Raw genomic sequence first — 26,528 nt, 5'->3', positions numbered from 1 at the left:
TAAAGTCTGTATTTAGGCAAGAATACTTTCTGGAGAATTAATAATGGGGAAAAAAGAAAATGTTGAACAGGTATTTTGTGTCCATGGAATCCTTACCGTGCAGAAGTAGGACATTCGACCTATCAAGTCTGCATTGACCCTCTGAAAGACCATCCTACCTAGTCCCACTTCCCTACCCTATTCCCGTAACCCCATCTAACCTGCACCTCTTTGGAAACTAAGGGCAATTTTAGCATGCCCAATCCACCCAACCTGCACATCTTTGGACTGTAGGAAGAAACCAGAGCACCCGGAGGAAACCCACGCAGACATGGATAGTACATGCAAACGCCATACAGCGTCACCCAAGGCCAGGTTGAACCCCAGTCCCTGGCGCAATGAGGCAGCAATGCTAAGCACTGCCACCGTGCCACCCTTATATCTGTCTTCACTGCAGATCACAAAAAAATCCCTAGAATATTTGAAAATCAAGGGATAAAATGGAGGAAGGAACTTAAAGCTATAACAATCTAGGGAAAAGGTACTGGGAAACCGCGGAAAGCGCGCAAAATCGCCGCCCTCGTCCGGGCCGCGGGCCGGGAGGAACTCGATCGACTGGACCCGCTCGGCCTCGTAGGACCCCTGCCGTGCCGATTCGGCTGCCTGGAATTGGGAGTACCAGCTGGTCGCGTTTTCGTGGAGGACGCAGGTCTCGATGGCGGTGGCTAGGGTGAGGTGCTTTATTTTGAGGAGCTGCTGGCGTAGGGTGCCCGAGGTGACCCCAAAAACTATCTGATCCCGAATCATGGAGTCGGAGGTGGCCTCATAGCCACAGGACTGCGCGAGGATACGGAGGTGTGTCAAATAAGATTGAAAAGGCTCATCCTTACCCTGCAGGCGCTGCTGGAAGAGGTACCTCTCGAAGCTCTCATTAACTTCCACGCTGAAGTGTTCCTCAAATTTTAGAAGGACCGTCTTGTACTTCGTCTTGTCCTCGCCTTCCGTGAATGCCAGGGAGTTGTAGATGTGGATGGCGTGTTGCCCTGCCGTGGAGAGGAGGGCGATCTTCCTGGTGTCCGATGCATTCTCACTGTCTGTGGCTTCTAGGAAGAGTTGGAAGCGCTGTTTAAACAGCTTCCAGTTGACACCAAGATTTCCAGCGATCCGGAGCAGCTGTGGCAGGCTGATGGTTTCCATGGCGCAGGATGGCAGGTTTCTGAAGAGGTGCAGGTAGGTCTCACAGTCGCTGGCGAGTTTCCAGTCCTGGTATCATGTCGTGTTGGGTGTTCCGATACACAAACGAACCAACACGGTTGTAGATGGTACAACTCTGTTTTATTATTCTGTACAATAATAACTATTAACTTCTGGCTGTGGTTCGTACTTCACCAGCTAACCTGTGGACCCAGCTCTTGCACTATCTTAGTGAGACACTCAGCACATGGTGTATGTCTGAGTGGCACGCTGTGAGCTCTGTGCTCTGAGCTATCTCCTGGTAGAATGAGCGGGAACTGTGGTGTTCCCTGTTTTATAGTACGTGTGCTCTCACTGGTGATTGGCTGCGATGTTGTGTGTGTGTTGGTTGGTCCAACTACCTGTCCGTCAGTGTGTGTGTGTGATTGCACCATGATATGTTAATATGGATATCATGACACAGAGGGAAACAGAAAGAAGGAAACTAAAGGCCTGCTAGCCTAACATCGGTCATGGGGAAAATGCTGGAATCGTTATTTAGGAGGTTGTGTATTCCTGAAAATGGGACACACTCTCGAAGCTGTTCGTTTTGCACTCATCAGGAGAGATATGCAAGAATACCAATTGTAAAAGGTACAAAAATTCATACTGCGTATATTTACTGAGTATCTGCCCTAATGTGTGCAAGACAAAAAGCTTCAACAGCGTGGGAGCGATTCACCCAAATGGGAACAAAGTTTCATTGTGAGCCCGTTTTTCCTGGCGCTCCCAGTGCCGAGAAACATATGGTTATTCAACAAGGCTGGCATTGTAATAAGGGACCTCAATGGGGAATGCCCGACCAAGCCTGCACATTGGCCACGCTTTGTACAGTGGGGATGCCCTCGAAGTGATCCCCGACCTCCACCCCATCCTGAACACACCAGGGACCCCCCCCCCCTCACTCCCTCCAATATCCACGCATGCCAGGATGTCAACCTGGCACCCTGGCAGTGCCCATGCCAGCTGGCACTGCTAGGGTGCCCAGGTGACACCAGCAGTGCCAGGGCATCACCCTGCCCAAAGGGCATGCAGCTGTGGGCCTCCAATCCCCTGGGAGACCCCCACAAATGCCATTCCGTCTGGTTCCCATTTGTGGAGGTGTGGTGAACGGAATGAATCCCAAAGCCTCAGGTACCTTGGGAATCTGCACATTAGAGGGTAAAGCAGTTGATGTGGTGTATATGGATTTCAGTAAAGCGTTTGATAAGGTTCCCCACAGAGGCTATTGCAGAAAATAGGGAGGCATGGGATTGAGGGTGATTTAGCGGTTTGGATCAGAAATTGGCTGTCTGTAAGATGACAGTGGGTGGTGGTTGATGGGAAATGTTCAGCCTGGAGTTCAGTTACCAGTGGTGTACCACAAGGATCTGTTTTGGGGCCACTGCTGTTTGTCATTTTTATAAATGACCTGGAGGAGGGCATAGAAGGATGGGTGAGTAAATTTGCAGATGACACTAAAGTCGGTGGAGTTGTGGACAGTGCGGACGGATGTTGCAGGTTACAGAGGGACATAGATAAGCTGCAGTGCTGGGCTGAGAAGTGGCAAATGAAGTTTAATGCAGAAAAGTGAGAGGTGATTCATTTTGGAAGGAGTAGCAGGAATACAGAGTACTGGGCTAATGGTAAGATTCTTGGTAGTGTGGATGAGCAGAGAGATCTTGGTGTCCATGTACATAGATCCCTGAAAGTTGCCACCCAGGTTGATAGGGTTGTTAAGAAGGCGTACGGTGTGTTAGCTTTTATTGGTAGAGGGATTGAGTTTCGGAGCCATGAGGTCATGTTGCAGCTGTACAAAACTCTGGTGTGGCCGCATTTGGAGTATTGCGTGCAGTTCTGGTCGCCGCATTATAGGAAGGATGTGGAAGCATTGGAAAGGGTGCAGAGGAGATTTACCAGGATGTTGCCTGGTATGGAGGGAAGATCTTATGAGGAAAGGCTGAGGGACTTGAGGCTGTTTTCGTTAGAGAGAAGAAGGTTAAGAGGTGACTTAATAGAGGTATACAAGATGATCAGAGGATTAGATAGGGTGGACAGTGAGAGCCTTTTTCCTCGGATGGTGATGGCTAGCGCGAGGGGACATAGCTTTAAATTAAGGGGAGATAGATATAGGACAGATGTCAGAGGTAGGTTCTTTACTCAGAGAGTAGTAGGGGCGTAGAATGCCCTGCCTGCAACAGTAGTGGACTCGTCAACATTAAGGGCATTTAAATGGCCATTGGATAAACATATGGATGATATTGGAATAGTGTAGATGGGCTTGAGATTGGTTTCACAGGTCGGAGCAACATTGAGGGCCGAAGGGCCTGTACTGCGCTGTAATGTTCTATTATAGAGTGTGACTAACCGTCTCACTCGAATATGCAGATTTGCCCAAAAGTGATCCCGTCCACACTGGGCAGGATTTACATCGCAACATTTCCCGAGATCGCGTTAGATCTCGTGAGGCATTGCGAGTCGAGTAGATCCTGAAAGCGGGATCTCTTGGCTTTTATCAGCTATGCTGTGCCGTGGCGAGCTTCTTTCCCGGCGCAGCGTGGCCATTGGATCGAGCCCCATGTTTCTTTTTTCATAAATACTCAAGGATTGTATGATCAAATGACAATTTATTAAAGAGCTAATAGCACAACATTTAGAAAAGGATCATGTGACCAGGCAGAGTCAACGTGGTTTTGTGAAAGGGAAATCATGTTTGACTAATGTATCACTGAGTTCTTTGAGGAAATAACAAACAAGGTGGATAAATAGGAACATGCACATGTGGTATACTTGGATTTCAAAAAGACATTTGATAAGGCGCAACATCAAATGTTACTACATAGAATAAGAGCTCATGGTGTAGGACGTAACATATTAGCATGAATAAGGGATTGGTTAGCTGGCATGGTGCAGAGGGTAGGGATAAATGGGTTGTTTTTGAACTGAAAAGCTGGAGCCAGTTGTGGGTCACAGGGGTCAATGCTGAGGCTTGAACTCTTTACAATCTATATCAATGACTTGGATGAAGGGACCAAATGTATGGTTGCTAAATTCACTGATGACATTAAGATAGGTCAGAAAGTAAGTTGTCAAAAGGACATAGGTTAAGTGAATGGGCAAAACTTTGGCAGATGGCGAATAATGTGGTGAACTCATCCACTTTGTCAGAAAGAAAAAAAAGCAATGTATTAGTTAAATGGAGAGAGACTGCAGAATTCTGCAGTACAGAGGGATCTGGGTGTTCTGGTAGATAAATCACAAAATGATACAATGCAGGTACAGCAAGTAAGTTGGCGGGTAAATGGATTTGCTAGTGTTTATTGGAAGGGGAATTCATGATAAAAGTACCAAATGTTGCTACTGCTGTATAGGGCCTTAGTGACATTGAATCTGGAGTACTGTGTAGAGATTTGATCTTCAAAAGGATATAATTGCATTAAAAGCAGTTCAGACATCCCATGGGCAATGTTGGGGAAGTGCATGTGGTGTTTCCCCCAACCATTATTTTTTATAAGTTCCTTCTCAATGAGCCAGTATATTGTTATTTCCTGCTGCAAAAATTAATTTAAGCACCCAGGCAACAGTTTCTTTTTAAATACGCCCAGGAATTTAAAACATGTAAAGTATTGAAAGATAAAGATTCATCTGCCGAGATGGCTACAGTTAAGAAGGCGACCATCTCCCTCACGCTTCTAACATCCTATACTCTGAGTGAAATTCCGGTCACTGAGCTCAACAAAACTCGATGAAGTTTGACTCTGGATTTGAAAAATTCATTGGAAGAGTCTCTGGGTCCCATTCAGCCCTCCTCGATACCATTTGTTTAGCTGTCGATTCTCATGCCAGCACCCTTACCGATATGGAGCCGGCCCTTTTCGGACCACAGCGACAGTGGAGGTCAGGCTGACTGCAGCGATTGATAATAATAATAATAATAATAATAATCGCTTATTGTCACAAGTAGGCTTCAATGAAGTTACTGTGAAAAGCCCCTAGTCGCCACATCCCGATGCCTGTTCGGGGAGGCCGGTACGGGAATTGAACCCGCGTTGCTGCCTTGTTCTGCATTACAAGCCAGCTGTTTAGCCCACTGTGCTAAACCAGCCCCTTAAGAAGAACATGTCATTGTGGGGTAAAGTCGATGACCTGGAAAACCGATCAAGACAACAAAACGTACGCATTGTTGATCTACCAGAAGGGATCGAGGGTCGAGGCCCAACACAGTTTATGTTGAAATTATTCAAAAAGGTGGTCGGTGAAGATAAATTCCCCAAACTAGATTGAGCCCACCGAACACTTCAAGAAAAGCATCTTCATATTAAAGGCACACTTTTTCAAACTCCTGTAGTTTTGGTGAACGTCTATGCCCCTAATTGGCACAATACAACCTTTGTCACATCGCTTCTATCCTCCCTTCCCAATCCAGATATCCGCCATCTTATTTTCGGAGGGAATCTGTGTTATAGATCCAGAGGTGGACCACTCAAGTCCAAAGACTTTTGCCCTTTCCGGCACTGGCAAGGCTCTCTCCCACCTTTATGACTCAAATGGGTCGTGTAGACCCTTGGCGTTTCCTCCATCCGGTCACAAGGGGCTTTTCTTACTTCTCTCATGTCCACCATGCTTACTCACGTTTGAACTATTTTTTTTAGATAGAGCTGTTCTCCTCACGGTTAAACCAGCCATAGTTATATCAGACCATATGCCACACTCCCTCAACCTGGCTCTTATGTCCAAAGCTAAAGGTCGGTCTCCGTGGAGATTTGACACAACCTTAGTATCTGACAAAGATTTCTCTAAATCTATATCCACTATATGAAATGTTTTTGTTGGGGGCGGTGAAAACGGGAAACAAAATTCTACAAACTGTATAACTGTGCGTTGGGGAGTATGGGCGTCATTCTCCGACCCCCGCCGGGTCGGAGAATGGCCGTTGGCCGCCGTGAATCCCGCCCCCACCCCCGCCGAAGTCTCCGGTACCGGAGATTGGGCGGGGGCGGGAATCGGGCCGCGGCGGTTGGCGGGACCCCCCGCTCAATTCTCCGGCCCGGATGGGCCGAAGTCCCGCCCAGAAATTGCCTGTCCCGCCGGCGTAAATCAAAGCTGGTATTTACCGGCGGGACCAGGCGGCGTGGGCGGGCTCCGGGGTCCTGGGGGGGGGCGCGGGGCGATCTGACCCCGGGGGGTGCCCCCACGGTGGCCTGGCCCGCGATCGGGGCCCACCGATCCACGGGCGGGCCTGTGCCGTGGGGGCACTCTTTCCCTTCCGCCTCCGCCACGGCCTCCACCATGGCGGAGGCGGAAGAGACTCTCCACACAGCGCATGCGCAGGAATCTGTCGGCGGCCGCTGACGCTCCCGCGCATGCGCCGCATTTCCGCGCCAGCTGGCGGGGCAACAAACGCCATTTCCGCCAGCTGGCGGGGCGGAAATCCCTCCGGCGCCGGCCTAGCCCCTCAATGTTGGGGCTCGGCCCCCAAAGGTGCCGATTTTGGCGCCAGTCGGCGGGCATCCCGCCGTTGGGGGAGAATTTCGCGCTATGTGCCCCAGACTGTTTATGTTTTGTAACCGTTTGATTAAGTTTGGAATAAAATTAATTGTTTTAAAAAGTAGATGTTTTTATTAAAACAAACAAATCTGTTTCCACCACCCTCTCAGTATTATGGGAAACCCTCGAGGCAGTTTGCCGGGGAACATAATTTCTTACAATGCATATATTTACCAAACAAAGAAAATTAAAACAAGAAGAATTGGTGGATTCAATGACAGAAGTAGGCTGTCAATATTCCATTACCCCGACTCCCATGTTATTTGTAGATAAGATAAATCTCCAGACTCAATTTGACTTACTTTACACAAACAAAGCTGAGCACATGTTACAACGTTCAAGGGAGACCTTTTATGAATATATGGACAAAGCTGGCCGCCTACTAGCCCACCAGTCTGCTTCTCAGTTTATCTATGACTCCTTCCATAACCTTACAACTGACCTCTCTGATCTTAATTTGATCTTTGCTTCTATTTATTGTAATCTCTATAAATCGGATCTCCCATCGGTTGCATGGCAATGGCTGACTTCTTAAATAATTTGGACATTCCATCTGCAGATCTGGACACGAGCAGAACCTTGGACCCTTTGTGCCTTGATGAGATAACAAACTGCATTAAGTAGACGCAAAGTGGTAAGGCCCCAGGCCCTGACAGCTTTCCTATTGACTATTATAAAATGTTCTCCACTCAACTCGAGCCCGTGTTGTTAGATATGTTTAATGACTCATTGTCTCATGGTTCTCTGCCCCAACACTGACTCAAGCTTCCATTTTACTTACACGCAAAAAAGACAGGAACCCGGAGGATGTGGCTCATATTGGCCGATCTCATTTCTAAACGGAGCATAAAGCTGTTAGCTGAGGTAATGGCATGCCATTTGGAGCCATGTCTTCCTGATATATCTGATGACAAAACTGGCTTTGTGAAGAGATGAAAATTATCCTAAAAAAAGGACGTCGTCTTTTGACATTATACTTCCCCCAACAGCCCCAGCCAGGCCTGAAGTTGGTGTCTCTCTGGATGTGGAGAGGACCTTTGACCAGGTGGGGTGGGATTATCTGTTTGCAATTTTGCGTAAATTTGAATTTGGGCCAAAATTTACTTCATGAATCACCTTATTTACACCTCCCCTACCGCAAATGTACACTAACTCTCTACACTCAGAGTACTTCCCCTTATCCAGGGGAACCCATCAAGGGTGCCCTCTGTCTCCACTGCTCTTTGCCCTGGCGATGGAACTCCTATCAATAACCTTAAAGTCGTTAACACTGGTAAGGGTAACCATCGAGCTGGTGTGGAGCACTGTATGTCCTTATATGCCGATGACCTATTGTATATTACTAACCTTGTTGCCTGTGTTGATGGCATAATGAATATTCTCAGCGCCTTTGGCTAATCCTCTGGCTATAAATTGAACATCAACCAAAGTGAGTGTTTCCCAATAAACCCCAGTGCCAAACAAATCTCCCCAGGAGCTTTCCCATTTTTGTATATATGGTTCTGGTTTTCACACTTAGTGACTACTTTTTCACTACTTTGGGAGAGGCAGTGGTGTAGTGGTATTGTCACTGGACTAGTAATCCAAAGATCCAGGGTGATGTTCCGGGGGTCCCGGGTTCGAATCCCACCGTGGCAAATGGTGAAATCTGAATTCAATAAAAATCTGGAATTGAAAGTCTGATGATGTCCAATGAAACCATCGTTGATTGTCGTTAAAAATCCATCTGGCTCACTAATGTCCTTCAGAGAAGGAAATCTGCCGTCCTTACCCGGTCTGACCAACACGTGACTCCAGACCCACACAGAATGTGGTTGTCTCTTCAACCCGCATTGAAATGGCCTAGCAAGGCAGCACGGTGGCACAGTGGTTAGCATTGCTGCCTCACGGCGCCGAGGCCCCAGGTTCGATCCCGGCTCTGGGTCACTGTCCGTGTGGAGTTTGCACATTCTCCCCGTGTTTGCGTGGGTTTTGCCCCCACAACCCAAAGATGTGCAGGCTAGGTGGATTGGCCACGCTAAATTGCCCCTTAATTGGAAAAAATGAATTGGGTACTCTAAATTTAAAAAAAAAAGAAATGGCCTAGCAAACCACTCAGTTCAAGGACAATTAGGGATGGGCACTAAATGCTGGCCCAGCCAGCGACACCCACATCCCAAGAACGAATCAAAAAAACATAACACACTCTCTTGTGACTCTGGTCCCCAAAATTAAAGTGGATTTACAGCACTGGGATAATTTACCTATTTCCTTAGTTGGCAGAATTCAATCTAGAAAGATGATCATTCTGTCCAGCTTCTCTTGTATCTTTTCCAGTCTCTCCCTTTTTTCTGCCAAAATCAATTTTTGTTATGGTTAACAAGCTTACATCCACATTTATCTGGGCAGGCGAACTCCTGGAGCCCGTAGAGCGATGGTTCAAAGAGGGGGACGGGTTGGTAGGCTAGCTCTTTCTAATTTACTGTACGATTATAGGGCGGCCAATATTCAGAATATTTTAATATGGTGTCACCATCCAAGGTTAAACTGGTGTCTTATGGAGGCGCATTCCATGTGCTCATCCTCGCTCCCCGCTTTAACTTCCATTAAATCCCTACAGTGCAGAAGGAGGCCATTCGGCCTATCGAGACTGCACCGGCCCTCCAAAAGAGCACCCTACACCTGGGCCCACACTCCTGCCCTAACCTCGCAACCCCACCTAACCTGCACGTCCCTGGACACTAAGGGGCCATTTAGCATTGCCAATTACCTAACCTGCACATCTTTGGGCTGTGGGAGTAAACCGGAGCGCCCATGCCCAGTTATCCTTTTCCCCCTGTAAATACACGTCTGACCCTGTTGTGATTTCTACTTTTAAAATATGGAAACAATTTTCTCAGCATTTTAAATTTTCCACTCTTTCCCTATTAGATCCTATTTGTAACAACTATATTATTCCTGCCCTCCAAGTTTGACTCAGCATTTGCCTGCCTTGTGGGGAAGAGGGGATTTGACCTGTTTATGAATGGCAACTTTGCCAGCTTCAGCAAGTTTACAGCCAAATTTAATTTACCTTAATCTAGTCTTTACTGCTAGTTTCGTTCACTCGCATTGTCCATACTTTCCTCAACTACCTCCAAGTACATCATTGGAGGGGGTTTTGTCAGTGCCTGAAACCAGCAGTGGATTTATTTCAAGGCCGTATGATCTCATGATATCCTCTGAACCCCTGCACCCCATCTCCATAAAATAAGAAATGATTGGGAAGCGGAGCTTAGGCTCAACCTTGCGGATGACTGGTCGGAGGAGGCCTTTATCGGGGTCAACTCCACATCCTCCCGTGCTTGGTTAGGCTTAATTCACATTACCAAGGCCAGAAGTACAGCATTTTTCTCCAACACAAACAACAGATGCAGTAGGAGGTCACTCGCCCTGCAGACCATACCCAGATGTTCTGGTCGTGCCTGAAGCTGGTCATCCTTTGATGACAATCTTTCCAAAGTTCTAGATATTGACCTACAGTCTTGTCCTTTGATAGCCATATTTGGAGTCTAATCTGTGCTGGTCAGTTTCACTATGATTCAGGCAGACTTCATTTTTTAAAAAAATATTTTATTCAGGCATTTGTATGAACGAACAACAAACAAAACAAATAAGAGCAGAAGTAAAATTGTACAACTTAATAAATAACCAACACCCACTCCCCCCGCTGCCCTACCCCTCTTCCCATCCTGCCTTCCCCATTTTAACCCCCTATTCTAACCACCCCCCCAACCCCCTCTGCTGTCACCTCAATCCTCCTTAAAGAAGCCAATGAGCGGCTTCCACCTCAGGACAAACCCGTCGACCGACCCCCTCAAGACGAACTTGATCCTCGCCAACCTCAGGAATTCTGTAAGGTCACTCACCCACGCCCCTGCTTTCGGCGGCTCCGAGTCCCTCCTCCCAAGCAAAATCCATCTCCGGGCTATCAGGGAGGCAAAGGCCAAGGCATCAGCCTCTCTCACCCCCTGGACTCCCGGCATCCCAAATATCGCCACCTCTGGATTCGTGGCTATCTTCACCCCCAATATCTTGGACATTACCTCCGCAAACCACTGCCAGACCCCCTTCAGATTCAGACAAGCCCAAAATATGTGGGCATGGCTTGCGGGCCTGCCCGCGCACTGCCCACACCTGCCCTCTACCTCCTCAGAGAACCTACTCATCCAAACCACCGTCAGGTGCGCCCTGTGGACAATTTTAAATTGGATAAGACTGAGCCTCGCACATGATGAGGACGCATTCACCCCCCCGCTCAGCTCCTCCTCCCACTACTGCTTAATGTCACCCATCAGGACTTCCTCGCAGCTCATTATAGACGTCGGACACCATCCCCTCCCTTGACAACACCTTATCTTGCAGCCCTCAGGGTGCCAATCAGGGAAAGGAAGGCACCTCCCTCCTCATGAAGTGCCGGACCTGCAAGTACCTAAAATCATTCCCCCTGGGTAGCTCATATTCCTCCTCCAAGTCCTCTAATTTTGCAAAGCTGCCCCCTACAAACAGGTTCCTGAATCATTCAATCCGTTACCTGCCACCCCCCCCCCCCCCCCAAACCTTGCATCTAGCACACGCACACACACCCGGTGCAAACGTATGGTTATCACAGATTGGTGCCCACACCAAGGCACCCTCCAGTCTCAAATGCTGCCTCCACTGCCCCCAAGGCTGGCGACGCCACTGGGCTCACAGAGTACCTGGCCGGCAAGAGCGGCAGAGGCGCCGTTATCAATGCCCCTAAGCTCGTTCTCCTACAAGAGGCCGCCTCCATCCGACTCCTCCCCACTACCCAATTCCTAACCATGGCAATGTTCGCCACCCAGTAGTAATTCATTATATTCAGCAACCCCACCCCACCTCCTCGCCCCCGCTCCAAAAATAACCTTTTAGCCCGTGGGGTCTTCCCGCCCATAGAAACCCAGGTATCAGCTCGTTCACCTTTTCTTAAAGAACGACTATGCGACAAAGATTGGGAGGTTCTGAAATATGAACAGGAGCCTTGGCAGCACCGCCACCTTCACTGTCTGCACCCGTCCCGCCAACGACAGTGGCAGCACGTCCCACCTCTTAAAATACCCCTTCATCTGCTCCACCAGCCGAGTCAAATGTAACTTGTGCAGCTGTGCCTAACCCCCACGTCTCCTGGATGCCCAAGTACCTGAAACTCACCCCCAACAACTTAAACGGCAGCTCCCCTAACCTCCTCTCCTGCCCTCTAGTCTCAATCGGGAACACCTCGCTCTTTGCCATGTTCAACTTGTACCTGGAGAACCAACAAATGTCCTGTAAAATCCCCATAATACTACCAATGCCCCTCTGGGTCTGAGATATATAACAGGTTATCCGCGTACAGTGAAACACTGTTCGACAACCCCCTCCCCCCCGCGGATAGTCCCTTTCCAGTCTCTCGACGCTCAAAGTGTCATTGCCAGTGGCTCTATAGCCAAGGCAAAAAGCAACGGGGAGAGCGCGCACCCCTGCCTTGTCCCACGGTACAACACAAAATATCCCGGTTCGTCTGCACACTTGCGACCGGCGCCCGAAACAGCAACCGGACCCAGTCCACAAACCCCTGTCCAAACCCAAACCACCCCAGCACCTCCCAAAGATATTTCCACTCTCCCCGGTCGAAAGCCTTCTCCATGTCCAGCGCCACTGCTACTTCCTGCCATTTGGGGGCATCATAATCCCGTTAAACAACCTCCTCACATTTGCCGACAACTGTCTTCCTTTCACAAACCTCGTTTGGTCCTCGCCTATCACCTCCGGGACAAAGTCCTCAATTCACGAAGCTAACCCCTTTGCCAACATTCAGCAACAATATCGGATGGTACGATCCACACTGCTCCGGATCCTTATCTTTTTTCAGCATCAGGAAGATTGATGCCTGTGATAGTGAGGAGAGAGTCCTCTCTCCCCCCCTCCCCCCCCGCCCCCGCCACCCCCCCCCCCCCCCCCACTGCATTCTCCCAAGAGATAGAAAATCAGAAAAAGGTGCACTCACCCTTGATGCTCCCCAAGCACCCCACCACCAAACCCAACAAAACATTTCCAAGGAGAAAAAGCTCTCCAACAACCACCAAAAGGAATCACTTCCACACACCTCATCCAAAGTTCAGTGTCCTCCTTCTCCTGCCAGTCCATTGTCCCACAAAATCTCCATCGCTTCCTCTGGCGTACCAAAATAGTATTCTCGATTCTGGAAAGTCACCCAGAGGCGGGCTGGGTACAGCACACCAAACTTCACCCTCTTCTTGAAGTGGGCAACCTTGACCCAATTAAAACCGGCCCTCCTCTTCGCCAGTTCTGCGCCCAGGTGCATTTCCTCACCTGCTTCGCCCACGGAAGAATCTTCACTGTGTCCAAGAAGCGGTACAACCGCACCACCATCGCCCTCGGTGGCTCGCCCACCCATCAGTGTCCTCTGCAGCGGCAACTATGCGGAGTCTGCACGTTCTCCCCGTGTCTGCGTGGTTTTCCTCCGGGTGCTCCGGTTTCCTCCTGCAGTCCAAAGACGTGCAGGTTAGGTGGATTGGCCTTGATAAATTGCCCTTAGTGTCCAAAAATGTTAGGTGGCATTACTGGGTTACGGGGACAGGGTGGAGGCATGGGCTTAAGTAGGGTGTTCTTTCCAAGAGCCGGTGCAGACTTGATGGGCCGAATGGCCTCCTTCTGCACTGTAAATTCTATGATTCTATGAGCTTGGTCGACCTCCAGAGGCCGATCAAAGGCCCCCTCCCCCATCAGCTTTTCCAGCATCTTGGCCACATACGTGCCAGCCTCCGCTCCTTCGGGCATCCCCATCATCCGCAAGTTTTGCCTTCTGGAGCGGTTCTCCAGATCCTCCACCTTCTCCTTCAGCCTTCTCTGCTGGATGAACTCGCCATTTAAGACATCCACCAGCTGCTCCGTTGACCCCTGGGCGGGCAGGACAGGCCTTTTAAGGCAGACTTCACTGCATTTGCTTCATTAATAGCCCCCAGGCAGATTCTATTCAACTGGAGGTCCCCCAAACCACCCACTGCTTCATCCTGATTGGAGGACTTAATGTCTTTTCCGTATTTGGAAAATAATTTATTAAAAAAGCAGGGGAGGGGGGAGGGGATTGTCTTCCGCAGAGAGCACTGGAGGCTGAGTCATTCAATGTAATCAAGAGTGCATTCGAGTTTTGATCAACAAGGGGGTCCAGGGTTACAAGGGGCAGGCAGCACAGTGGAGTTGACAGACCAGCTCAGCCATGATCTCATTCAATGTTGCAGCAGGTTAGAGGGGCTGAATGACCTACCCCTGCTCCAAATTCTTACGTTCTTGTGTTCGGGCAGAAGGATGAAGGGCTGTTCCTCAAGTTTGCACCGTTCATTCCACTGGAACCAGATTCAAGGGGGCCAGAGTGGGAGTCGCGCACGGAGAATTGAAATGGCAAATGACAGGGAGCTTAAGGCATAATGGGATGTCTAAACACGGATTTGGTGCTTTCTCTCCTGAACACCTGTGATCTTCATCTCTTTACTTCCATAAATCAGGAGATAGAGAAGCATTGCGTCTATGATTTCAGGGTAAAGGGACCACCAAGAAACTCAATAATGCCAACTGTTATGTAATTTCAAAATGGTTTTAAAACATGCAATAAGCATGATATTGTTCTTGGCACATGGTGGAGAGTAACATGTTAGTATCAATTATTTCATATTTTATTTAGACTTGAAACATATCTGTGTCACAGCACTATGAAGATACGCTACTTTAAACATCAACTTTAACAGTCAAGATGTTGTAGCACTCAGTTCAGTCATAAATACTTTAAACGTATATTTTTTTGAATGGGTTGATAACATTTTGTGATCCGAGAAACAAACTTGCCTCTTTAAACTGCGACCAAGGCCATCAAAGTGGTGTTTTTGAACTGTGCAATTGTGTGTTGCAATTTGACTTAACTGTGCCTGATTTGTTATCTTAAGGTTTAGTAAGATTCAAAATAAAACTGTTTTCTTGATTTTCTACAAATTTATCTCAATAGCTTTTAGGTTCTGATGTGATAGAACTTAGAACAGTACAGCACAGAACAGGCCCTTCGGCCCTCGATGTTGTGCCGGGCATTGTCCAAAACCAAGATCAAGCTTTCCCACCCCCTGTTGATGTGCCTCAATTGCTGATTCAAAACATAAAACACGAAAAGCATAAAATATTGATAATAAAACCTTGCTTAAATAGATCTCTATCCATATTGCCTAACATTTTATTTATCCCAAGTAGTATTTATCTTGTGTTTAAGACACATAGAAAGGAGACTTAGCACAGGGGGTGGATTCTCCAATAATGGGGCTATGTCCCCACCTGGCGATTCACTTGGGACTTTCCTTCAGAAAGTCCCGAGTGATTCTCCTACCTGCAGGGGGCTGGCAGGGCCCCGGAGTGCTTCTCGCAGCTCTGGCTGCGGATACGGGGCCCCGCACTTCCGGTCGGGAGTCCGTGCATGCGCACGGCAGCAGCCCGCAGCGGCTCCCCCGTGGGACAGGGCAGACTCAGCCCGCGGAGCGGCACCAGAAATGTAGGCCCCCCCTGAGATCGCGCGCGCCCGCAGGTATATGACGCCCGATCGCCCCCCACCCCCGGCCGTCCATGAGGCCCTCCCCCCCCCCCCCGGTGATCGATCCCCTCGACCTGTACCAGGGCGGCCGCAATGGTGGTTAGAGCCACGCCGTCGGGAACCCAGACAGTTTTCCCTCGGAGAATTGTGGGGGGGGCCCTCTGTAAATGACCCCCTATCTGCGCGCGTAGTTGACGCGCAGAACCACGGGAGCGGTGTCAGACCGGATTTCGGCGTAAACATCTATTCTCCGCCCCCGCGCCGATCGCGATTTCGGTGCGGAGGCCCGGAGAATCCTGCCCATGGTATTTTAGAAGACAATATGGAAAACTGCTGAAGTGAACATTTAGCAAAGAAACTGGTATTGGAGGACAGTGAAGATGAAGCACAGACCAGTCTAATTTAGGCTAGTCATTTTTCTCCTTATATGGAACAGGGGCTGCATGATGGCACAGTGGTTAGCACTACTGCCTCACAGTGCCAGGGACGCGGATTTGATTCCAGCCTTGGGTGACTGTCTGTGTGGCCATGGGAATTATGGCCAACCCAGGACTCAGACAGATACAGAGCCTATGTGTATCTAAAACACAGGTAACCAGACCTGATCGAAACCCCCGCTCGTTTACATTTTAATGGCCCATTTTCCCAGGACAATAGAACTCCAATCAAGCAACCGGTACAGCCACAGACTGATCGGCACCACTCCCCTTACTCCGAAAGCCCAACAGCCAAGGTCAATGACCACTAAGGACCCGCCCAGCTACCAAGGCACCCGCCCCTTTATTGGCCGAAATCGAAGACAGTGATCAGAGCCCTGCTGAACTATTGGGTCCAAGGTTAAGGACCGCCCCAAAGAGCACGAAATCCCAGAGGGATAAAAGAGAGCACAGCCATGTGTTCTGTCTCTTTTGGATCCGGCCTGTGCCAACTCAATCGTAGCAGGAACAGCCAGACAAGTTCAAGACCAACGATCGCTACCTGACGGTTTGAGCCCAGCAGAGAGAGAGCCACTTTCTTCGAACCAGCCAAGTGAAATCCAGATAAAGGCCTTATCCATTTGCACAGTGCCGGTCGCCCTGAAGTTAAGTACAGGTTATTGTAGCTGTAGATGTAGTTTAACTCGTAGTAGATATTGTGTTTGCATGTTGAGATAACTCTTGTGTATGTAAATAAACCATCTTTTGAACTAACTAACTGGTTGTGTGGTCATTTGATCGATATAAGGGAAGGCTTGTGGTTCACCAACATTATTAATAGAGCAACATTATTGGCGACTCTGGTGGGATTCGATTAGAAGTGACTTTGTCACTCCGAGAAAGAACCACAAGTACAAGTCCCATATCGACCAAATAACCGAATTTCGGAAGTGTGTACTAACCCGCATGCGTACCTAACAGAAAGAATAAGGTAAACTCTTTAGAATTGTGTACAACTATCGAGGGATTGTGATCCGGAAAATCGCTTAAGCCATACCCGCTGTTCAAATCGCCGCCTTATTCCCCTGTCCCAAATTAAAAGTAGAGAAAGGGATAAGAGAAGTAATGGCCACCATGGCAACAGAAAGACCATAAGACCATAAGACATAGGAGCGGAAGTTCATTCGGCCCATCGAGTCCACTCCACCATTCAATCATGGCTGATTTCAACTCCATTTACCCGCTCTCTCTCCATAGCCCTTAATTCCTTGAGAAATCAAGAATTTATCAACTCCTGTCTTAAAGACACTCAACGTCCCGGCCTCCACCGCCCTCTGTGGCAATGAATTCCACAGACCCACCACTCTCTGGCTGAAGAAATTTCTCCTCATCTCTGTTCTAAAGTGACTCCCTTTTATTCTAAGGCTGTGCCCCCGGGTCCTAGTCTCCCCTGCTAATGGAAACAACTTCCCTACGTCCACCCTATCTAAGCCATTCATTATCTTATAAGTTTCTATTAGATCTCCCCTCAACCTCCTAAACTCCAATGTATATAATCCCAGGATCCTCAGACGTTCATCGTATGTTACGCCTACCATTCCTGGGATCATCCGTGTGAATCTCCGCTGGACCCGCTCCAGTGCCAGTATGTCCTTCCTGAGGTGTGGGGCCCAAAATTGCTCACAGTATTCTAAATGGGGCCTAACTAGTGTTTTATAAAGCTTCAGAAGTACATCCCTGCTTTTATATTCCAAGCCTCTTGAGATAAATGACAACATTGCATTTGCTTTCTTAATTACGGATTCAACCTGCAAGTTTACCTTTAGAGAATCCTGGACTAGGACTCCCAAGTCCCTTTGCACTTCAGCATTATGAATTTTGTCACCGTTTAGAAAATAGTCCATGCCTCTATTCTTTTTTCCAAAGTGCAAGACCTCGCACTTGCCCACGTTGAATTTCATCAGCCAGTTCTTGGACCACTCTCCTAAACTGTCTAAATCTTTCTGCAGCCTCCCCACCTCCTCCATACTACCTGCCCCTCCACCTATCTTTGCATCATCGACAAACGTAGCCAGAATGCCCCCAGTCCCGTCATCTAGATCGTTAATATATAAAGAGAACAGCTGTGGCCCCAACGCTGAACCCTGCGGGACACCACTCGTCACCAGTTGCCATTCCGAAAAAGAACCTTTTATCCCAACTCTCTGTCTTCTGCCTGATTGATGAATCCACAGGAACCCGAGGTCGCAGCGACCAACAGAGCAGAGCAATGTCCCATATGGGAGGAAGAGTTAAGGAAATACTTAAAGGGGAAAGGATGGCCCCTTTGGTCGAATTTTTGAGCTAATGATGAGGCAGGTCCAGGAAAGATAGGACAAACTTGGTGGGACAACCTAAGTGAGGTCCATAAGAAAAATGTAGGGAAAGTCAGAAAGCCGATGGCAATAGTGTCCTGTTTGGCACAGTTGCGAGGCACAGAGGAGGTCATGAAGACGCTCCGTAGGCAGTTAACTGAGAAGGAAGAAAAGAACGAGGGAAACAGTAACGAAAGCGAAAAGATAATTGAGCAACTCCGGGAACAGTTAGCAGCTAAGGATAAGGAAATGGCCAATGTAAAACGCGCATATCAATCTTGTCTAGTTCACCTTGGTAGCTTCCAGACCCAGTACGATAAAGCCTACCAAGATACACAGCGCACAGTCCTGGTAAGAGAGGAAACAGAACAACAGGTCGCCCAGCTAACAAGAAAATGCGCAGATTTAAAAGCAGCTTTGAGAGCGCTCCACAACTCCACTAAGGAACAGAGGCAGCGTACCGTGGACCATGCTAAATGCCGACAGAAGATAGAAAAGTTACAGTCGCTACTCTCAATACAGAATGGCTTCAGGTACACTTTCGGGCATAATTTAGATGAGGAAGATGCTCCCGATTGGCAAGAGTTGAACAAAAGCGCCCAAAGATACGTAGAGGACACGGGAAATTAAAATCCAACCCCCAGGCCCCAAAAAGAAAAGCACCCGCACCACCGACTGCACAGGCAGCACACCCCCACTCACAATTCGACCCCCATGAATCCGGTTACCACACAACGCAAGTCATCGGATCAGGATGAGCCTGATATCGTTTACACCACCCCACTATCCATAATCCAATTAAGAGAAGCTTGCACGAAAATTAGTCCATTCCAGCCCACCGCAGACCCGGACAGCTTCTTTGAGGAGGTACGCCAACAAAAGGTTATGTACGGCCTAGATGAGAGAGAGGAAGTAAAGCTAATAGTTGTGAGCCTTAGCCAGTCCGTACGGTCAGCTTTGCTGGAACCCCAAAATGTAGCAGGAGGAACCCAACAGGAAATGAAAACAGCCATATTAGATGCCATCGGTTATAACAAAGGAGATCCAGTCGAGGGTTCAAATCACTGCAGGCAAAAGAAGGGGGAACATCCGACCGCATTTGCTGGTCGGCTATGGATTCATTTCATGGAGGTTTACGGACAATTGAACCACGCACACCTAAATGAGGAGGACACCACTAAATGGTCCCACACCTTAGTCTCGCATGCCACAGACGCAGGTCAAAAGGTTTGTGTAAACTACGTCCCCGCAGACCACACACACAATGAAGTTTGGGTATTGAAATGACTTTCTAGAGCATGGGAACAAACCCTACACCGACAGACAGATCAGGACGAGATAGAAGCAAACATGCACCCAGTTAGGACTAGCCAGGACCCAGCATGGATAAACAAGGGCAGACACGAGGGACAGCACCCCAGAGCACAGGCACCACGAGGTTGTTACAATTGTGGCCACATGGGACATTACGCCCACGATTGCCGACAAAACCCCGCGAACCATCAACAATACCAACAGCCGCTTTTGCACGGACGCCCGCTCGAGTGCACAATAATGGGTCGTGTAATCCGAGGCCAGAGAAAGGGTGCAGGTTCTGTCTTCAAAGCCCATGTGAAACACAGGAAAGGGCCTGCAAAGTTGAGAGCTGTGGACTTCGCTGAACGTCATGGTTATATCAAGGGTATTGTCAAGGATATAATTCATGACCCTGGTCGTGGTGCTCCTTTAGCAAAGGTGGTGTTCCGTGATCCTTACAGGTTCAAAAGAAGGACTGAGTTGTTCATTGCAGCGGAGGGTATCCACACTGGTCAGTTTATCTACTATGGCAAGAAGGCTCAGTTGAACATTGGAAATGTCCTCCCTGTGGGTACTATGCCAGAAGGTACCATTGTGTGTTGCCTGGAGGAGAAACCAGGTGACCGTGGTAAACTTGCATGTGCCTCTGGTAATTATGCCACAGTCATCTCCCACAATCCTGAGACTAAGAAAAGCCGTGTCAAGTTGCCATCCGGTTCGAAGAAAGTTGTTTCCTCGGCTAATAGAGCTATTGTTGGTGTTGTTGCTGGTGGCGGTCGTACTGACAAACCCATACTGAAGGCAGGTCGGGCTTATCACAAATACAAGGCCAAGAGAAACTGCTGGCCACGTGTCCGTGGTGTGGCTATGAATCCTGTAGAACATCCTTTTGGTGGTGGTAACCATCAGCACATAGGGAAGCCATCAACCATCAGAAGAGATGCTCCAGCTGGTCGCAAGGTCGGTCTCATTGCTGCTCGCCGTACTGGTAGACTGCGCGGTACAAAGACCGTCCAGGAGAAAGAGAACTAGTGTCTTAATGTATATGCAGAAACTTGCCACAATAAAGAGGATTTTTTTTTTAAAAACAATACCAACAACCAACCCCCCACCTAGGAACAATGTTAGGCCCATGCATAAAGTTAGCGCCCGTTCAGATGACTTAGTGTTTAACTCCACAGATTGACGGTGTTCGGACTCCCCAACTTGGGTCTGTGACACACGCTGGGACAAAGCAGGCAGACCAGTAGTTACAGGCACAGTCCGGGGACATACAGTCGATTTTCCCTGGGACACAGGAGGATCCCGCACCACGTTAAACTCCTCCACCATGTTTCAACAGGACAATTGGCCAACCACAGACACCATCACCCTGAGTGGACTCACCAGCCAGGTGCAACAAGGCTATATCACAGCTCCCATGCCCATTCAAATAGGGAACATTAGCAGAAGACACCCCGTCGTTTTAGTTGACTTACCCCAAACCGCAGAGCACATTTTAGGTATTGATTTTATGAGTTCCCATAACCTTTCGTTTGACCCAGTAAACAAATGTGTCTGGCGAATGGCCAAAACAGCTAAGGCTCCCGCTACGCTCATAGTTGGGGATTATGAAAACAGGATTTGTTCAGTAGGGGACTATTGGTTTAATCTGCAAACAATTAGTGCAGACCAGACGATTAGAGAGGTCCTCATAAAACACAAAGCATTGTTCGCACAACACAAACACGATTGTGGGAAGATCCCAGGTACAGTAAAGATTTCAGGTCCCGATCCAAAGCCGTGAGGGTGAGATTTTGAAGGTTATTAACAGTTTGTTAGACCAAGGAGTTATTTGACCCGTAGCTTCCACAAATAATGCCACAATTTGGCCCGTAAAAAAGCCAGGTAGTTCATGGCGACTAACGATCGACTACTGAGAACTTAATAAGGTAACCCCTTTAGCAGCCCCCACTGTTGCCATGTGTCCTGAGACCATGCTCAAACAGGGAGTACAGGCAAAATATTTCACAGTGCTGGGCATCAGCAATGGCTTTTGGTCCATCCCATTAGACAGGGCCTGCCAGTATAAATTCGCGTTTACGTTTCAGGGGCAGCAGTACACGTGGACATACCTCCCACGAGGATTCCATAACTCCCCCTCCATTTTCCACCAACAATTGACCAACGGACTTTGTAAATTTTCCCGACCCGAATGCTTAATACAATATGTAGACGATCTGCTCTTGCAAACGGACACAAAAGAGGAGCACGTAGAGCTCTTAGCGGAATTACTAGGCCTACTGCAATCCATCGGATGTAAGGTCAACCCCAAAAAGGCCCAGATTTTAAAGGAAAAAGTTATTTATTTAGGCACCATCATCACCCACGGGAAAAGAGAAATTGAGAAAAAACGGATCGAGTCCATCGTTAAATTGCCCTTTCCCCAAAATGTCACTGCACTCCGGTCATTCCTGGGTTTGGTAGGATATTGCAGAAATTACATAGATGGTTTTGCCACCAAAGCAGCCCCACTCTCAGAGCTCCTTAAAAAGAACGCCCCATGGGAATGGCTTTCGCAGCACACAGACGCCATTGATGATTTAAAACGCGCCCTAGGCACAGGCCCCATTTTACAAGTTCCAGACCCAGACTTTCCCTATGCCGTAGAAGTGGCACCACCGACCAAACCCTATCAGCAGTACTCCTGCAAGAACGACACGATCTCTTAGGACCCGTAGCATATGCCTCAAGAGTATTAGACCCCGTAGAGCAGGGATTCTCAGCCTGCACACGGCACTTGCTTGCAGTCTTTTGGGCAGTATAGTACTTTGCGAACATCACAGGCCTCAACCCAGTTAAGATCTTGACCGAGCACACCCCCACACAACTATTACAAGACGGTAGATTAAAGGACGGTTCAGTCAGCCAAATCAGAGAAGCTCGCTGGACACTACTGTTACAAGGCAAGGACATTACGGTAAAACGCACCAAGACCCACACATTTCTGGCCGATAATCTCCAATATGCAGGGACCCCACATGAGTGCCAGATCATAGCAGCCAAACACGACACAGGACCCTTTATCCCAAAGTCACTACACCCACGAGCAGACAGTAAGACACAGGATTCCCGAACCACAGGGGACACTTTAAAAATCTGTGTAGACGGTTCCTCCACAGTCGAAAATGAAGTTGTGGAATTTACATGGAAGACGCACAGGGACGCCCACTATAAGAGATCTCTTTAAAATTGCCCGGCCACCTAGGTTCACAAGCAGCAGAATTCGCAGCCATAGCCTATGTAATTCAGCACCCCGACTCTTTTCCAACTCCCGCAGACATACACTTGGGCAGCCTGTATGTGTGCAATAGTTTAACAGAATTCCTGCCCCTGTGGGAATCTTTGTTTCAGCCGATGGAAAACCCCTACCCACTGCCCCGTTGTTAAAGCACATTCTCAGGACAGCCTCAGATCGCACATATGGTATCATTAAAGTAAGAAGCCATCATCGCTCCTCCCCACCAGGTGATGTAAAGGCAGACGCCTTAGCCAAAGCAGGATCACGCCATGGTCACTTCTGGCAGCCACCCGAAAGCGAACCGATACACTCAGTCCAGGGGCGGGATTCTCCCCTAACCCGCGGGGCGGGGGGTCCCGGCGGGACGGAGTGGCGTGAACCACTCCGGCGTCGGGCCGCCCCAATGGTGCGGAATCCTCTGCACCTTCAGGGGCTAGTCCCGCCCTGGAGTGGTTTGCGCCCCGCCGGCCGGCAGGAAAGGGGCTTGGCGCCGCGCCAGCCGGGAATGGCGGACCTGTACAGCCTCCAGTGCGGAAGGATAGAATGCCCCCGCAGCACAGGCCCGCCCGCAGATCGGTGGGACCCGATCGCGGGCCACCGTGGGGGCACCTCCCGGGGCCAGATCCCCCCCGCGCCCCCCCAAGAACCCCGGAGGCCGCCCGCGCCGCCAGGTCCCGCCGGTAAGGGACCTACTCCAATCTACGCCGGCGGGCCCAGCAAAAGACGGGCGGGACCTCGGCCCATCGCGGGCCGAAGAATTCGGGCAGCCCCGGGGCCCACTGAGTTGCGCCGGACCCCGCCATTCTCCGAGGCGGGCAGCGCGACTCACGCCGGGCCGGTTTTTTGGGGCCCATAGAATTTGGAGGACGGCGGGGGCGGGATATCCCGGACCAATATTGAGGATCGGTCTCAAGCCCAAAAAACAGACGACAACCTCAAACAGGCCCCCTATGATAAATGGCAAGACGCACTGACTGTACAGGACGGCATGGTTTTAAAAAACAGAATTTATGTGGTCCCCACCCAGGACAGAAACCAGCTCATTTACCAATTTCATGACGGACATGGACATCAGGGGATCGACAAAACCATTGCCCATTTAAGACCTTTGTGCTGGTGGCCCGATTTAAAAACCGATGTAAGCCATTATGTCGAGAATTGCCTTATCTGTGCTCAGAACAATCCTGAACGTTACTCAAAGAAAGGACACTTATGTCACACCCGACCTGTGATTGGCCCTTGGACAAATTTGCAAATCGATTACATTGGCCCCCTTCCCCCTTGCAGAAACGGTTTCAAGTACGTGCTGGTTGTAATCGACACCTTTACTAAATGGGTAGAAGCATTTCCCTCACGGACAAACACAGCAAAGGCCACCGCTAAGATTTTGACCCAACAGATATTCACACGCTGGGGTCTCCCCCGCAGCATTGAGTCAGACCAAGGTTCCCACTTCACCGGCAGAGTCGTGCAAAATGTGTGAACAATTTTTGGGATCAGGCAGAAATTCCATGTAGCATATCACCCCCAATCCAGTGGCATTGTTGAGAGAATGAATCAAACTTTAAAAGCAACCATTTGGAAGATGGTGCAACAGAACAATACCACGTGGGACACAGTCCTCCCATTTGCTCTCATGTTTATTCAGAACACCGTTTCCAGTTCCACAGGTTTCACCCCCCACACTCTCATGACCGGACGGCCCATGAAGGGTACTGAATATTTATTAGGCCTCGATTAGTTAAGCCCTATAGTAACCGCCGTCACTAACGAAAAAGCAGTCCAACTGGTTACAGATAACATTAAAGCGGCACAACTCGCTGCAGATGTCCGATTAGGCGCTAGAAGGAAGCAGTGAAGCCTGCTTTGACAAAACCGTCCACACCGTAGAGTACACAGTCGGTCAGCAAGTAATGGTTTCACTTACATCCCCAATTCTTTCCTCTTCCCCAAATTTGCAGGACCCTACTCCATTTCCGACAAAGTGAGTCCCTCCGTGTACAAGATAACGTACCCCAAGGTAAATCTGGTTGGTTCCACATCAACCAACTTAAAGTCTACGGATCACAATGTAGCCACTCCCACCACATCTCTCTGGCAATAGGAGACGATTCCGCCCTGCCCATCGACAACCTAGTCCAACCTCTACGCCAACCCTCCCCCAGCCGTGCCTGAATTTATCCCTTGTCCACGCCTACAGACCCGAAATGGTCTCCGCCCATAGGTACAAACTTTCACCTTGAACTTGACTCCGACGACAGCGAGAATCACCCGCATTTGATTACTATCCCTGAACACTGGCGCGATTTCTCTGCCCCCAGTCACCCCAGCCCCCGGAACCACGACTTAGATATCTTTGACCCCCTATATGCCCTCCCCCAGCCACCGCCACAGCCACCGCCCGACCACAGTAACTTGCCCTCCACTCCCACCACCCCTACGCCTCACGACAAACAAGCCCCTCTTTGGCACCGCGACAACTCTTGCAGACTAGTAAGGCACGACGATTCGGACCATCCGACGGCCCACACGGCCAAGGCACAGAAACCGCAGACACGAGTCTGGCAACCGGGAGATGGTGATGATTCAGATACTGACTCTCGTTTCGGTAATGCTTTTACAACACTGTTTGGTACAGAACCCTGAGGTGTCCAGATGATGAGAAAGAGACACCGCCCAAGTATTAAGGTGTCCAAGTTCTGATGGAGCCGGCCCGCCTTTTTCCTGATTCTTTTTTCTACTACGTGGTTTTAATTCATGTCGCCCGACACAAAATTACTCTTCTGATTCAAGGGTACGATACCCAATGTCAGCTAAAGACACAAGTTTGTGGGGAAACAGATCACTGTTCTCTCAGTCTTTATAACAAGTTTCCACACGACTACAAACTCTTTCCCCAGGTCACCCAGGTAGGGAGTAATGGCACTGATCCCCACCCTACCTGAGGACCCTAAATTCATCCGGTCAGCTAAGCCCGGGTAGTGGAGTAACGGCACTGATCACCGCCCTACCCAGGGATTCCACCCATTCTTATCCTGCAGCGGCCCACACGCACCTCATGTTCCCGTCACTTCATACACTCTGGATTGGTTCTCTACACTCTGTGTTGCTTTTGGCAGGCCTTGTTTCACCTTCTCTACTCTCCCTTTGGTTGTGGTACAAAGAATGCATTTTGCCACATTCCGTATGCTCACCCCTTCTTTCCTTTACCTTCCGCGAACCCATTGTCACTCCCCACCTGCTATTTACACGTATGACACAATTGGTTGCTATACACGCTGCTACACGCGAACCATCTCTGAACCCTGGGACGAAACTCTATAAAACTGGCCGCCCTGAAATTCGGCTGGTTAAGATAAGCCTCAACCACCACTGGTTGCAAGTAAAGAAAAGACTGGTCGAAGAAATTGTCCGCCCACTCCCCGCATCGACCACAAGTTGCGAGGGTCTCTGTATTTTAAAAATTAGCATTTATTGTCTCTCCAAAATGGTATTTCAAAAAAATAATAAGGGAGTCACACATGGTGACAATCATAACGGGTAATTGGAGTAAGGAGAGAAAGACTAATAAAATGAGATATTAACCGAAGATAATAACAGATACTATGCTTGTACCCCCAGGATTACCCGGAAAACAGAAAACACAGGATGAAGCAAGGATTGCTGACATGCGTTTGGATCATCGCTGGACTTCTGCAACTGCGCGCGCGCAACGGACTGTTTTAACAAACCCCACACCAGCCCCGAACACTACCACACAACAGGCCACCACCAGCCCGGACACTACACCACACATAAACACAGACATCGAAACTCCCACCTGGTGCGAAAACATT

The 26,528-nt window shown here is 49.1% G+C and overlaps 2 protein-coding genes across 3 annotated transcripts in view; one reads left to right on the top strand and one right to left on the bottom strand.

Moving 5' to 3' along the window:
- The window catches only part of LOC140384635 (switch-associated protein 70-like), a 297,297-nt gene that overhangs the window by 154,985 nt on the left and 115,784 nt on the right, over positions 1–26,528 (bottom strand). The window lies entirely within an intron of this gene.
- LOC140384634 (large ribosomal subunit protein uL2-like) lies at positions 19,643–20,488 on the top strand. The gene has a single exon (XM_072466522.1). It carries the CDS (start codon positions 19,671–19,673, stop codon positions 20,442–20,444), a length of 774 nt encoding a protein of 257 aa, XP_072322623.1. The 5' UTR covers positions 19,643–19,670; the 3' UTR covers positions 20,445–20,488.

Source organism: Scyliorhinus torazame, chromosome 10, assembly GCF_047496885.1.
Source record: "Scyliorhinus torazame isolate Kashiwa2021f chromosome 10, sScyTor2.1, whole genome shotgun sequence".
Classification (NCBI taxonomy): domain Eukaryota; kingdom Metazoa; phylum Chordata; class Chondrichthyes; order Carcharhiniformes; family Scyliorhinidae; genus Scyliorhinus; species Scyliorhinus torazame.
Note: the sequence above shows the minus strand (reverse complement) of the source record. Positions and strands in the feature narration are given on the sequence as shown.